The sequence below is a fragment of the Amblyraja radiata genome, chromosome 3, assembly GCF_010909765.2.
Source record: "Amblyraja radiata isolate CabotCenter1 chromosome 3, sAmbRad1.1.pri, whole genome shotgun sequence".
Classification (NCBI taxonomy): Eukaryota; Metazoa; Chordata; class Chondrichthyes; order Rajiformes; family Rajidae; genus Amblyraja; species Amblyraja radiata.
In genome coordinates, this window is record NC_045958.1 from 16,302,300 (window position 1) to 16,316,797 (window position 14,498).

Below are 14,498 nucleotides of genomic sequence, written 5' to 3' on the forward strand. Positions count from 1 at the left end.
AGCGGCTGGGCTTGTATACTCTATAGTTTAGAAGGATGAGAGGGAATCTTATTGAAACATATAAGATTATAAAGGATTTGGACACTCGAGAGGCAGGAAACATGTTCCTGATGTTGGGGGAGTCCATAACCAGGGGCCACAGTTTAAGAATAAGGGGTAAGCCATTTAGAACGGAGATGAGGAATCACTTTTTCACACAGAGAGTTGTGAATCTGTGGAATTCTCTGCCTCAGAGGGCGGTGGAGGCCGGTTCTCTGGATACTTTCAAGAGAGAGCTAGATAGGGCTCTTAAAGATAGCGGAGTTAGAGGATATGGGGAGAAGGCAGGAACGGGGTACTGATTGGGGATGATCAGCCATGATCACATTGAATGGCGGTGCTGGCTCGAAGGGCCGAGTGGCCTACTCCTGCACCTATTGTCTATTAAAATCTGACAATGTCTGACAAAGGCTGTTCATGTTACTGTTCATGTTATCTTGAGTATATCCATATACTGAACCTAAAATCAAAGTTCAGCTCTGTTCTTAACAATAACTTGCTCTATCGAAAACTATATCGAAAAAATTCTTTAATTTTCTTGACTCGATAACAGGATCTTCGGAGATGGAAACCATTCAGTAGAATGAGCCCATACCAGCTCATAGAAAAGGATGACCATTCCACTCTCCTTATTTCTCTGTACCCCAACAATTTTAATTGGGACACAGCTACCAGCCTTGGAGGGCATCTACTACACACGGTGCCTCAGGAAGGCTGTCAGCATTCACAAAGACTCCTCACACCCTTGTAATAGTCTGTTCGAACTAACTTCTACCTTCCGGCAGACATTACAAGGCCTTCTACGCCCGCACCTCCAGACTCAGGAGCAGCTTCATCCCCAGAGCTATAGCTGCTCTAAACCGGCCCTGCTGAGTGCCTCCACCCCCATGAACTGTCTCCCTCGGATGGTCATAGAAACATAGAAAATAGGTGCAGGAGTAGGCCATTCGGCCCTTCGAGCCTGCACCGCCGTTCAATATGATCATGGCTGATCATCCAACAGTATCCTGTACCTGCCTTCTCTCCATACCCCCTGATCCCTTTAACCATAAGGGCCACATCTAACTCCTTCTTAAATATAGCCAATGAACTGGCCTCAACTACATTCTGTGGCAGAGAATTCCAGAGATTCACCACTCTCTGTGTAAAAAATGTTTTTCTCATCTCAGTTCTAAAAGATTTTCCCTTTATCCTTAAACTGTGACCCCTTGTTCTGGATTTCCCCAACATCAGGAACAATCTTCCTGCATCTAGCCTGTCCAACCCCTTAAGAATTTAGTAAGTTTCTATAAGATCCCCCCTCAATCTTCTAAATTCTAGCGAATACAAGCCGAGTCTATCCAGTTTTTCTTCATATGAAAGTCCTGACATCCCAGGAATCAGTCTGGTGAACCTTCTCTGTACTCCCTCTATGGCAAGAATGTCCTTACTCAGATTAGGAGACCAAAACTGTACGCAATACTCCAGGTGTGGTCTCACCAAGACCCTGTACAACTGCAGTAGAACCTCCCTGCTCCTATACTCAAATCCTTTTGCTATGAATGCTAACATACCATTCGCTTTCTTCACTGCCTGCTGCACCTGCATGCCTACTTTCAATGATTGGTGTACCATGACACCCAGGTCTCGTTGCATCTCCCCTTTTCCTAATCGGCCACCATTCAGTCACGTCGCACATCGACCCGGCACAGACCTATTTGCACTTTATACCGTTTTACTGTTTTACTGTTCTTTTTTATAAATCACATTTCTCTGGGTATCGGCAATAGTAAACATTTTTAGATGTTTAAGTTATGACATTGGATGGAAGCTGCACACCAAATCTCGTTGCACATATGTGCAATGACAATAAAAGATATTATTATTATTTACTCACTCAAACATATGCCAATCTATTTCCTTTGATTTATTTTGCCATTAACCATAACCAATATGGGAGGAGATTGGCGTGCACAAAGGAAAACCATGTGATCACTGACAGAACATGTAAACTCTACACAGACAGCATTTGAGATCAGGATTGATCCTGAATCACTGGAGGTTTGAGGCAGCAACACTGATTGTACCATATTGGAGCTGTTAGAACACACATTGCTTTTGGCACTAACAATGTAATGTTTGTCATAGCTTAAATTGATATGAAGAGTTCAGTGAAGCACAGGGAAAGATGACAACATTCAGAAAATGACACTAGTGATACAGGTGGAGTTCAGTTTATGGTATTTTCATTCTGTGAGGTTCAAAATTGCTGTTGCAACATAATATAGTTGGAAACACGGCCATTGTTACACTGGATATGTCTGTTTAAACTGCTCGCATTCCAGTCGTAAAGAAAACTATAAAGTGCAACACAAAGTCCTGTAAATGACTTCAAACTCACATGGATGAACATACAGGAATAGGATGACTACAACTGTTTCCCAATGCAATTACAATAACATGAAAGATAAAAAACTTACAGCACTTTCCAAACTAATGGCATTTCAACATGCTACTGAAAACTGCCACTATTTGATTATCTGAGTTTACATACAATTGTACCGAGTCAGTTTTCTTAAATTTGCAGCATACAGAATTTGAAAGTTTATGCCCCAGAAGGGGGCCCCATCTTGAAAAGATCAGGATCCAGAACTGATCCAAACAGTTGGAATAATGGAGGAAAGGATTGAATTATTTCTAAAATCTCTTACTGGGATACCAATTATAATTTAGAAACCAGCGGATATGGCGATTAAGGCCGAGAAACTTAGATACATAGTGCTGTTATTTTTCATGCAACCAATTAAGTTATCTTTTCCAGCTCAAATTGTACCATTCTGAACATTCCTGACATTCTCAGTTGTAATTCGGCACTGTGCATTGGGTGCCATTTCTTTGTCAATCACCTGGGATTATAACTGTTATGAAGCTCTTTGTGATGCAACGCAGGGGAAATTAAACATGTAGTCACATTCCCTGAATAGGTTGGCCTTCAATGCAATGGCAGATTTGGGACCTCGTGTCCCTAGATTCCTAATGTCAGCCCCAATCTTCTGGTCTCCCACTGGATGCATCAATTTCACCCCCTAACCCAACATCGTATTCCCGTCCCGATTTTGTTCCTGTTCCATTGATAGGAATATTAGTCTGCCGGCATTCACTGGAAGTATCCAAAGCAAGCAGTCAGTGAGACAAGACTGCTGCACGATCTTTGATCCACTGTAGCCCAATCTTCCCTACAGTGGGCATTTACTCTATCTCCAACAGTCCCTGACCCTTCTTGTGAACACCACCACCATCCACCACCATATGCCCCACATCACCTTCATCGGATTTTAGTCAAAACACCCACACTCCTTATTCCTGCACCATTTACTCGTCAGCAACCCACTACCCAACAACCCAGCCCTTTACTTGATAACTAGCATCCTCCATTCACTCGGGTTGGATCTTGTTCAGTGACACTCCCCGACTCCTACTCCTACTATTTCCAATCTTACTTGCAGACTAGCCATCACTGCATCCAGCTGCTTTGCTAATCACCAATCTGCCCCTAGATTTTGTGTCACCTGGATATTAACTTTATCCAAAGTTGCAGTCCTCCATTTATAACATCTATCAAACACTGCATATGCAAGTTAACACAAGGAGAATAGATAATTTTGTGTTTGAACTCTTTAAATGGCATTAGTGGAGGGAATTATCATTCCCGCTATTGAGTACCATTGGCACAAGATTGAGGGTGTGTTAATTTGGAAGTTTTGTTCCAAAATAACAATACAGTTGTTTAACTAGCAATGTACACAGACTGACCTCAGTGACTGTCCGCACTGAATACTTTCAATGGATGTTCAATCTGTACGTAATTATATCCACATTATCTTATGATATAGAACCAGGCCATTCAGTCACCTGTGTTCTGCCAGCTCACAGGAGTAACCCCAATAGTCTCCTTCAGTAAAAAAACTTCCCTTTAGTAAAAAACACAAAGCGCTGGAATGAGTCAGATAGTCGGGCAATATGTCTGGGGATCATGGATAGGCGACATTTTGGGTTAGGACTCATCTTCAGACTGATTGTATTCAGGGTCAGAAAGCTGGACAGACATGGGAGTGGGACAATCGAACAAGTGACAGATGGTTACAAGTGGGGGGGGGGGGCGTGATTGGCAGATGAGTGGACAAAGGCCAGAGATGAAAAGGAAATGAAAGATAAGGAGAGAAGAAGCATGAATTGTGAGGCCAGATGAAGAGATTTACCTGGAATGGGATGGGGGGAAGGGGAAGGAAAAGGGAGGAGGGATGAGGATGGTGGAAGACATGGGTACCCATCCAGGTGGGGCACAGGGAAGAGAGGGGGTCAAAAAATGGAGAGGTGGGGTGTTGATGGTCAGTTACTTAAAATTGGATAATTTAATGTTCATGCCGTTGGGTTGTAAGCTACTCATGGAGAATATGAGGTGTTGTTTCTCCAGTTTGCGTCTGGCCTCATTCTGGCAACGAAGGAGGCCCAGGGCAGAAAGGTTTTCATAGGAATGGGAAGGGGAGTTAAAATGGTTAGGAACTGGGAGATCAGGGCCAAGCGCAAGTGTTGAACATTGTGAACGCTGTGGCAATGGCAGCAATTATTCTCATCATAATTTCCCCCAAACTGAAGAGGCAATTACAAATAAACCATACCTCTCTGCATGTCGTCAGATCAAGTCGGGATGGTCGACTTCCTCCTCTGAAGGACGCTTGTAAATTAAAAGTAACAATTCAGTAGTTTCCTGGTTATTATAACTGCCTTTAAATTCACCATTTGTCATAGTGGGATTCAAACTCTTGTTCCTGGATCCATGATCTCTAACTTTCCTAACTCAATAACAACCCATATCCTACTATGCCCCACAGAATCTTGGAAACTAACATTGAATAGAAGAAGAGGAAAGATGTCATGCAAACTCAGTTTTGGCAATTTTCTAACAATATAAAGTAAATTTCAAATAGAAATCAATATTATTCACTGGTCAAATGCTCTTCCACAATCTCCCCACCGTGTCTGGGAAGAAATGTATCTTTACACACAATATTAGGACTTGAATACCTTTTCAGCTATTGCCACATATCTTCCATGAACTAGCTGGTGGCTTCTCAGTGCAGAGTTTGAGTCATCTCTTTACACATGCCATTAACCGTGAATTATCAGCACTTACCCACCCTGCTGGGCTGAAAAGTGACCTGGCACCTAATGTTTCCATAATAAAGGATAGCCTTTGCCATATATGGCATGCTGTCTTGGCAGACAGGTTCTTGGCATCTAGCTGTCAGTAATGGAGCCACCTGCTCACAGTAGCTGAAACTGAAGAAGCTCTCTCTGACCTGCATGCTCTGGAGATTTCTATTGGCACATCTCGACTCTTAATTGGGGTTTTGTCCCAACAGATCCATGTTTAATGCTGAAATGTTTATGAGGAATGTTAAACATTGTAATCCATGTATTTTAGTCACAGGTGTAAATTATTAACTTCTCTAATTCACCTTTGACAATTGCTAAGTAGTTGCCAACAAATCTCAAACCAGTAACCAGACTTGGTAATTACACCAATCAGTACTTTTTATAGCTTTAGTGCCAGGTTTTCAATTGTTAAAGGACTTTGCATGTTTTCATTAATGCATTTCTGAGCGACTCACCATGTTCCTAATAATTAAAAAATATTTGTACGTGTACCTGTTTTTTATGAATGGTAATGAAACGTACAATTACATTAATGTGCCAAATATAATACTGCCGCAAAAATAATAAAACTGATTATATTGAGTTACATTATTTCTATATTGCCAATAATTTTTTTTCCCCAACTTGTAGTCCCACACGTGGAGGAAGTTGTAAACTGGCCTGGAGGGGAACTGAAACTGGGCCAAGTTTCCGGAGTTGCGCTGGATTCCAAAAATAATCTTGTTATTTTTCATCGAGGAAACCATGTGTGGGATGAGAAGTGAGTGAGTTTGCATGCTTAAAAGTTATGCCGTGAGTGAGTATTTTGGTACATTGAGAATCCTCTTGCGTATTAGAACACATTTTACCAACTATCCAAAGCTTGAATTGTAAAGAAAAGAAATAACCACTGGGCTGCTCCTTTCTCCATTTCCAACTCTCAACATGGTTGTTTAAAGGGCCTGTCCCACTTGCTGGTTTTTTTCGGCGACTGCCGGCATCATTGTTTGACGTATTAGGTCACCGATAAATATGCGGCGTGATGACGTATGACACGGTGGTGACGCGTCGTGATGATGTATTACGCGACGGTGACGCGTCGTGATGATGTATTACACGGCGGTGACGCGTCGTGATGATGTATTACGCGGCGGTGACGACGTATGACGCGCGGTGTTTTTTCAAGTGTCGCAACATTTCTTTTGTAGCAGCTGGATTTTGAAATGTTCAAAATCTTTTGGCGACACTGATATGACAAAATAATTGACCTGCCTATCCCTGCAGGTTATGGGCCTGTCCCACTTAGGTGATTTTTTGGGCGACTACAGGCGACTGCCGCAAAATTTTCAACATGTTGAAAATTTTTCGGCGACAGTGGCGACAATTTTTGCTGTTGTAGGTTGTCGCAAGGTGTCGTAGGTGAATTCCATTAAAACTAGTCCCTGGCAGTTGCCTAAAGAGTCGCCTAAGTGGGACAGGCCAAGCACTTGGCCAATCCCAATGCACTCAAATCCAAAGTTGAACCAGATGTACATGCATTTGCGGCAGGTTTGCGGTCATGTTTAGCGGCCATGATTTGCGGCCATTGGAGAGAGGTGAACATTCCCTTTGAGAGCCCTGTTGTGACCACGTTTCTTTTCTGTAAATACATTCATATAATTTATGAATCTCGGCCCAAACAATCTGACTGCATTTATTTTTCAATTAAAATGGTTTGTACTGAATATCACTAATTTTGCAGACAGTATTTATGTAATTACAGATAATTATTAAATTGGTAGCATATGATTTTGTATGGGTGAGGGGAAATATCACATGATACAGTTAAACCATTGGGAAAATGTGTTTTCATCAGCAATGCCTGTCGTTTGAAATTGTTATTTTATGCCAATTAAGTATTATTAATGATTAGAAGTTACATTAAACAAGGTCAATTGGGGATGGTCTACTAACAATGCGAATAATTTACTTTTGTTTTCTTCTACTAGTTCCTTTGATCGAAAGCATATCTATCAACCCCAGGGTATTGGTCCAATCCCATACAACACTATCCTCACTTTAGATCCTGCCAGTGCAGACGTGCTGAATGCTGTGGGAGTAAATACGTAAGTAAGATTACTGTTCTTCAGCTATTTTCTGTTGCAGATTTTGCCACCTAATAAAGCACAGTTGCTAGCCCCTTGAAAAGCTACAGTTTTGAAAATGCTTCTCAAATTTCATGTGTTTAGTTTTATAACCTTTAATGTCATGTGTTTCATTTTATAAAGTTTGTCATCTGTGAACAGTTTCTGTTTACAATTTTGGAATTATTTTCTTTATGGATAAACTTGCTAAAAATGATAGATTCAATGCACTAATGGCTGGCTGGAGGTTCTGTGGAGAGCTGTCAACTCGCTGCAGTGCAGTCGTGAGGACATTTAGGATTTCAGTGCTTGTGCGCTGCAGAGGAAGTATAAAAGCAACCCACTCAGCCCCTGAATTATCACCGGGGTTGGGATATTCATCAATTCTTAATGGGTTTAATTGATTTATATATCAGTTAAATGTGTTTTATGTGAAGTTATTTTTTATTTTTAACAAATTATTTATATTTTTTCAATGTCTTTGATTATTAAAGATAATCGGATACAATGAAAAGCTGGTTGTTCAGCACAGGGTTATCAGAAAGCTGTGAGGGTAGTTTGAGGGCAGAGCCATACATTTTGCTGCTCGTGTCCTGTTCAATCTCACCGAGTGATTGACATAGCACCTCTGGCAAGACCTTGGCAACGGGGGCCTGCAGGTGGTTACAACAGCTGCAGACACTGTGCAACGAATAGTCTTGTGCAATGTGGCCACTGAGGGCTTGGGTGGAGAGTTACAGTGATTCTAAAGATCCCTCTGTTTACCCTAACGGCCGAAGTTTCAACACCAAACGGCATCAACTTTCATGTGGAAAAAGGACACAAATGGGGGGGAAATCAACTATTTTGCAGGAACATTTCACTATATCGGGAAACAGCTTCAGCAATTTGAATATTGGTGTAATTTCTGATGTCATTCACTCAAACATTTTGGCATTCAACTCAAATGCTGTCTTTTGGTTACTCATGGAAGTTTTTTCCCTCATTTTTAATCTTGTATTTAGCTAATGTAGAAATAAAATATGCCATTACAAACATGCAAGTCTATGAAAATGACAAGCATTGAACTTGGTCTGTCACATCTGCAATGATTTTCAAACTCTAAGTTACTCACACCGCATTCTCAAACCCAAATGTGCATAAATGAAAATAGAATTTGGCATGCACAACAATATAGTTTCCAATAAAGAAATAGAATGCAGGATAGACTCAGCAGATCAGGCATCATCTATGGAAACAGTAAAAAAGGAGTTGACATTACATGGTGATGCCTTTCTTCAGAGGTGGCCAGTTTTAAAACAAACTAATAGCCTGATAAGCTGAGCTTGTTCAATTCATTGTTGAGCCCCGAGGGCTCTCCCTGGTGGGAAGATGAGGTTCTGCTCCTTGATTTGTCGAGATTCATTGGAACAGTGTAAAGGGCCTGTCCCACGAGCATGCGACTCCATGCGGCAAGCGCGACCTAACGTGGTCGCTTGAGCCGTATGGCCTCGCGGGGCCGGTCCCACTTCGATTGCAGGAGCCGTATGGAGTTGTGCGGAGCTGGTCCCGACATCGCGCGGGGCTCCGAAAAACTGATTGTGTTCAAAAATTCTGCGCGGAAACGGCCTGCCGGCCCGCAGCCGCCTCGACGGGTGTGCACGGCGTCTTGACGCCGTACGTCACGCGCGAACTTCCCGCGGACTTCGCTCGAATATCACGTCACTCACTCGACCTCCACGCGGCCCCCGCTTCCGGTTTGGTCGCGCTCGCCGTATGCAAGTCGCATGCTCGTGGGACACGCCCTTAAGGGACTAAAGGCTAGAGAAGTCAAACTCTGGAAAGAAATGCATCATTATACACAATATTAGGACGTATACGTTTTCAGCTATTGCCATCACGTCCGCATATCCTCTATGAACTAGCTGGCGGCTTCCCAGTACAGAGTTTGAGTCACCTACTTGTTTCTCCAGTGTGAAGGGAACTAGATTATGAGCACCAAATGTAGAACACTAAACTGGAAGGAATATTTGAGTCACAAGGAACTGCAGATGCTGGTTTACAAAAAAAGGCAAAAAGTGCTGGAGTAACTCAGCAGGTCAGGTAGCATCTATGGAGAACATGAATAGTCTGTATGTTTAAGAAGGAACTGCACATGCTGGAAAATCGAAGGTAGACAAAAATGCTGGAAAAACTCAGCGGGTGAGGCAGCATCTATGGAGCAAAGGAAATAGGCAACGTTTCGGGTCGATTATTAATGAGACTGAAGGAGGATAAATCCCCTGGGCCTGATGGATTACATCCAAGGGTCTTGAGGGAGATAGCGGTGGGGATTGTGGATGCATTGGTGATAATTTTCCAAAACTCCCTGGAGGCAGGAACGGTCCCAGTGGATTGGAAAATGGCCAATGTAACACCTATATTTAAAAAAGGAAGTAAACAGAAGGCGGGTAACTATAGACCGGTTAGTCTAACATCGGTGGTGGGTAAAATGTTAGAGACAATTATTAAAGAAACACTAACGGGGCACTTGGATAAACATGACTTCATCGGACAGAACCAGCATGGTTTTGTGAAGGGGAAGTCCTGTTTAACGAATCTGCTCGAATTCTTTGAGGAAGTAATAACCCGGGTGGATAAAGGGGAACCGGTGGATGTGGTATACTTGGACTTCCAAAAGGCTTTTGACAAGGTGCCACATAAGAGACTATTGCTAAAAATAAAAAATTATGGGATTGGGGGTAATATATTAGCATGGGTAGAGGATTGGCTAACAAATAGGAAGCAGAGAGTGGGGATAAATGGTTCATACTCGGGATGGCAACCGGTAACTAGCGGGGTTCCGCAAGGGTCGGTGCTGGGACCCCAGTTGTTCACAATTTATATAAATGATTTGGAGGAGGGAACCAAGTGTAATATATCAAAATTTGCGGACGATACAAAAATGGGAGGAAAAGTAGGGGATGAGGAGGATAGGAAGAGTCTGCAAAAGGATATAGATAAGCTAGGTGAGTGGGCAACAACTTGGCAGATGAAATTTAATACTAATAAATGTGAAGTCATTCACTTTGGGAAAAAAAATGATAGGGCAAGTTATTTTCTAAATGAGGAGGAGCTGCGTTGTAATGCAACGCAAAGGGATCTAGGGGTATTAGTACATGAATCACTAAAAGTTAGTATGCAGGTGCAGCAAGCAATCAGGAAGGCCAATGGAGTTTTGGCCTTTATTGCTAGGGGGATTGAGTATAAAAACACGGAGGTCTTGCTGCAGCTGTACACAGTATTAGTGAGACCACACTTGGAATACTGTGTACAGTTCTGGGGTCCATACTTAAGAAAGGATGTACTAGCCCTGGAGGCAGTGCAGCGAAGGTTTACAAGATTAATTCCTGCAATGAGGGGATTGACATATGAGGAAAGGTTAAGTAGGCTGGAACTCTACTCTTTGGAGTTTAGAAGAATGAGAGGCGATCTCATTGAAACGTATAAGATCGTGAGGGGCCTTGATCGGGTGGATGCACCGAGGATGTTCCCAATGATCGGGGAAACTAGAACTAGGGGACATAGTTGCAGAATAAGGGGGGGCTCTTTTAAAACTGAGATGAGGAAGAACTTCTTCACCCAGAGGGTGGTTAATTTATGGAATTCACTGCCCCAGGGAGCAGTGGAAGCAGAAACTTTAAATATATTTAAGACTAAAATAGATGTTTTTTTAGCTGCCAAGGGGATAAGGGGCTACGGGGAGAGGGCAGGGATATGGACCTAGGTATGGTTAGTATAGTAAGACCTGAGTGATCTCCTGGACAAGTGTCGATCGCCTGGATTGGGGTCGGAGAGGAATTTCCCGGATTTTTTTCCCGAATTGGACCTGGGTTTTTATCCGGTTTTTTGCCTCCCCCAGGAGATCACGAGGTTCTTGGGGTGGAGAGGGGTGATAGCGGTATAAAGGGGAGGGTAGTGTCTTGTGTTCTGTGTCTTGTGTCTACTGTTTGTGGGTAAGTGTGTCTGTTTAGTGTTCAGCCATGAGCGAATGGCGGTGCGGGCTCGACGGACCTGGTGGTCTACTCTCGCACCTACTTTCTATGTTTCTATGAAACCCTTCTTCAGACTCTTTCTGCACTGAATAGCCTGTAGATGGATCCCGACCTGAAATGTCACATATTCATATTCTCCAGAGATGCTGCCTGACCTGCTAAATTACTCCAGCACATTGTGTCTTTTAAGGAATATTAGAATGCCTGGTTGGTGGGTCAGGAAGAGTTCATAGATATATTATGCAAGCCTATAGAAACTAGATTTGAGATGCAAGAAACTACCGATGCTGGAATCTTGAGTAAAAAATATAATGCTAGAGGAATTCAGGCAGCATCTCTGGAGAACATGAATAGATGATGTTTCATCTGTGGAGGGAATGGACAGATCTCCACGAGTGCTGCCTGACCCCGCCAAGTTCCTCCAACACTTTCAACTTTGGTTTGATTAGTTATTTGTGGGCTTATATATTTCCATCTGTTGAAAGTTGATTTAGCTGTTAAACATCCATGATATTCCAGAACTACATCTTCACCAGGTTGGTAAATACGTGATAAGTCAACACGTCAAAGCACAAAAGTCTTAACCGTATTAACTGGTAGATATAAAGTGCAGGAACCAGCGCATTTCAAACCATGTTTTGCACACAGAGAAAATAAATGCATATCGTCTGGTTATTGAATTGCCTGAAAGTCATTGAAGTTTGACTGCACTAACCAAACGTATCATTTTCTTGGGGGTGATGTGGCAATCATGTTGGGTCACTGGTTGTAAGTGTGTTACTTATATTTCTTATTGAAACTGTTAAGCTAACAATCTGCACTTCACATTGCAGTTTCTATCTACCACATGGTATAAGCACAGACAAAAATGACAACTTCTGGGTAACTGATGTGGCACTTCATCAGGTAGGTACACAAGCTTGGTAAAGCCCCTGTCCCACTTAGGAGACCAAAACAGCAACCTCTGGTGACCTAGCCCTCCCTACCACCTTCCATGCATATGTTGATAACCTTCCTCGACTATGAAGAAAACCGGCTTCTAATAGACCTGCGACTAAAAAATGATCGATTTTTAAAACGGCAACCTATTTTTAGTCGAGGCCGGTTTTAATCATGATGAAAAAATAGCAGCAACCTAGATGAAGCCTCGACCACGCGGAAACCACTTTCGACCATTAGGGAGAGTGACCAAAACCTCCGGTGATCTCATGGAAACATAGGGCAGGGTAAGGTCACCAGAGGCTGCTGTTTAGGTCTCCTAAGTGGGACAGGGGCTTAACGTCACAATTTCCATTTCATAATCTTTTTGAAAAAATGCAGTTAAAATGATTTCACATATACCAGACGTCTTAAGTCTTGTGTTGAGCAAAACGAGTAAGTCACCTTAAGAAGGATTTGAACACAGCCTCCTTTGCACTGGATAACAAAATGGTAGGTAACATTTGCACCAGAGAAACATTTAGTACGGCGATGTCAGGTGACCAAAAAGCCAGCTATATTTTTTGCATTGACAATTGCACAATAATGAAGTCCCCCTAAATTGAATTCTCATTAGATGTCCATCAAATCACATCGTTCTCCATGCAGTGCTCCAATTGGAGTTTGATTGAAATTGAATTGATTGAAAGATACGGCATTGAAACAGGCCCTTCCATCGATCACCTGTTCACACGAGTTCTATGTTATCCCTCTTTCCCATCCACCTCCTAATCACCGTGACAATTTTTTACAGAATCCAATTAAACTAAAACCCCGCATGTTTAGGATGTGGGAGGAAACTGAGCACCCAGAGAAACCCCACGCGGTCATAGGGAAAACATGCAAACTCCATACAGACAGCACCCAAGGTCAGGATCGAACCCAGGTCACTGTAAATCTCATCATACTTACCTTTTTTTGCCAGTTCCATGGGAGTAAAGAGAGAATCAGTAGGCAGACAACAAAACCTGCTACTGTGACCATCCGCACTTCAATTTCTAGGCCAATTTTTCTTTTTAGTTCATAACTAAAATCAAGTACTATACCTATATTTACATGTTTTGCAAAATGTTTATAATTATGATTGTGATGTTTCATCTTCAAATTAGGTTTACAAGCTGGAAAGCAATGGTGACAGATTGTTGGTTCTTGGACAAGCCTTTCAGCCAGGAAGTGACAAAAATCATTTCTGTAAGCCCACTGATGTGGCAGTTGATCCACTTACTAGTAATTTCTATGTGTCTGATGGCTACTGCAACAGCAGGATTATTCAGTTTTCTCCAGAAGGAAAGTTCATCATGCAGTGGGGAGAAGGTATTGTGATTCTTGAATTTTTTTAACCATTTGTTTTTAAAGGTAACATTTAGATTTTGGAAAACATTCAAAATACAGCGGAGCAGCAACTTTATCAATTAATGGGGGTAAATTAGAATGATACGTCTAGCAGAAATGTCCTTAGTATGGGCCTGAACGCCAGACAGCATTGTCTTGGTGGACACAAAATGATGGAGTAACTCAGCGGGACAGGCGGTGTCTCTGGTGAGAAGGAATGAGTGATGTTTTGGGTCAAGACCCTTCTTCAGACTGAAAGCCACGGGAAAGGGTAACTAGAGATATAGACGATGATGTAGAGAGATAACAAAGCATACTATTTTCAATTTCACCATTTACCATAACGGGATTTGAATATTCTATTTTGGCTTTTTAGGGATCGATAACTCATAACTACTGAAAGAGGTAACTTCTAATCATTACCTTTTAGATCCCATCTTGGGCTGTACCTAACAATAATATAATTTAGTACTTAGATTCAAAGGTTCAAAGGTTCATTTATTGTCACAAACACCAATTGGTGTAGTGAAATTCAAGTTGCCATTGCAGCACACTAATAAAAATACAACATCACTTTAAAGAAGAATTGAACATAAAACATAAAAACATCCCCCACAATGGTTCCCACTGTGAGGGAAGGCACAAAGTCGAGTCCCCGTCCCCTTATCCACCCATAGTCGGGCCTATTGAGTCCTCCACAGTCGCCGCTACGGGGCCCGATGTTTCAGGCCCTTCTCGCCGGGTGTTGGTGCTCCTGCGTCGGGAGAAATCTCTCAGTGGCTTGGGATGCCTGGAACAGCCACTTCCTTACCGGAGACTGGAGATTCTAATCCATATG

The 14,498-nt window shown here is 42.3% G+C and overlaps 1 protein-coding gene across 5 annotated transcripts in view; it reads left to right on the forward strand.

Moving 5' to 3' along the window:
• The window catches only part of pam (peptidylglycine alpha-amidating monooxygenase), a 205,006-nt gene that overhangs the window by 175,921 nt on the left and 14,587 nt on the right, over positions 1-14,498 (forward strand). For all 5 annotated transcript variants that reach the window (XM_033017373.1, XM_033017370.1, XM_033017369.1 and 2 more), the window contains 4 exons: positions 5,866-5,995; positions 7,203-7,319; positions 12,184-12,256; positions 13,438-13,642. In XM_033017373.1, the coding sequence (XP_032873264.1) occupies positions 5,866-5,995; positions 7,203-7,319; positions 12,184-12,256; positions 13,438-13,642 (525 nt within the window). The remainder of the gene's footprint in view (positions 1-5,865; positions 5,996-7,202; positions 7,320-12,183; positions 12,257-13,437; positions 13,643-14,498) is intronic.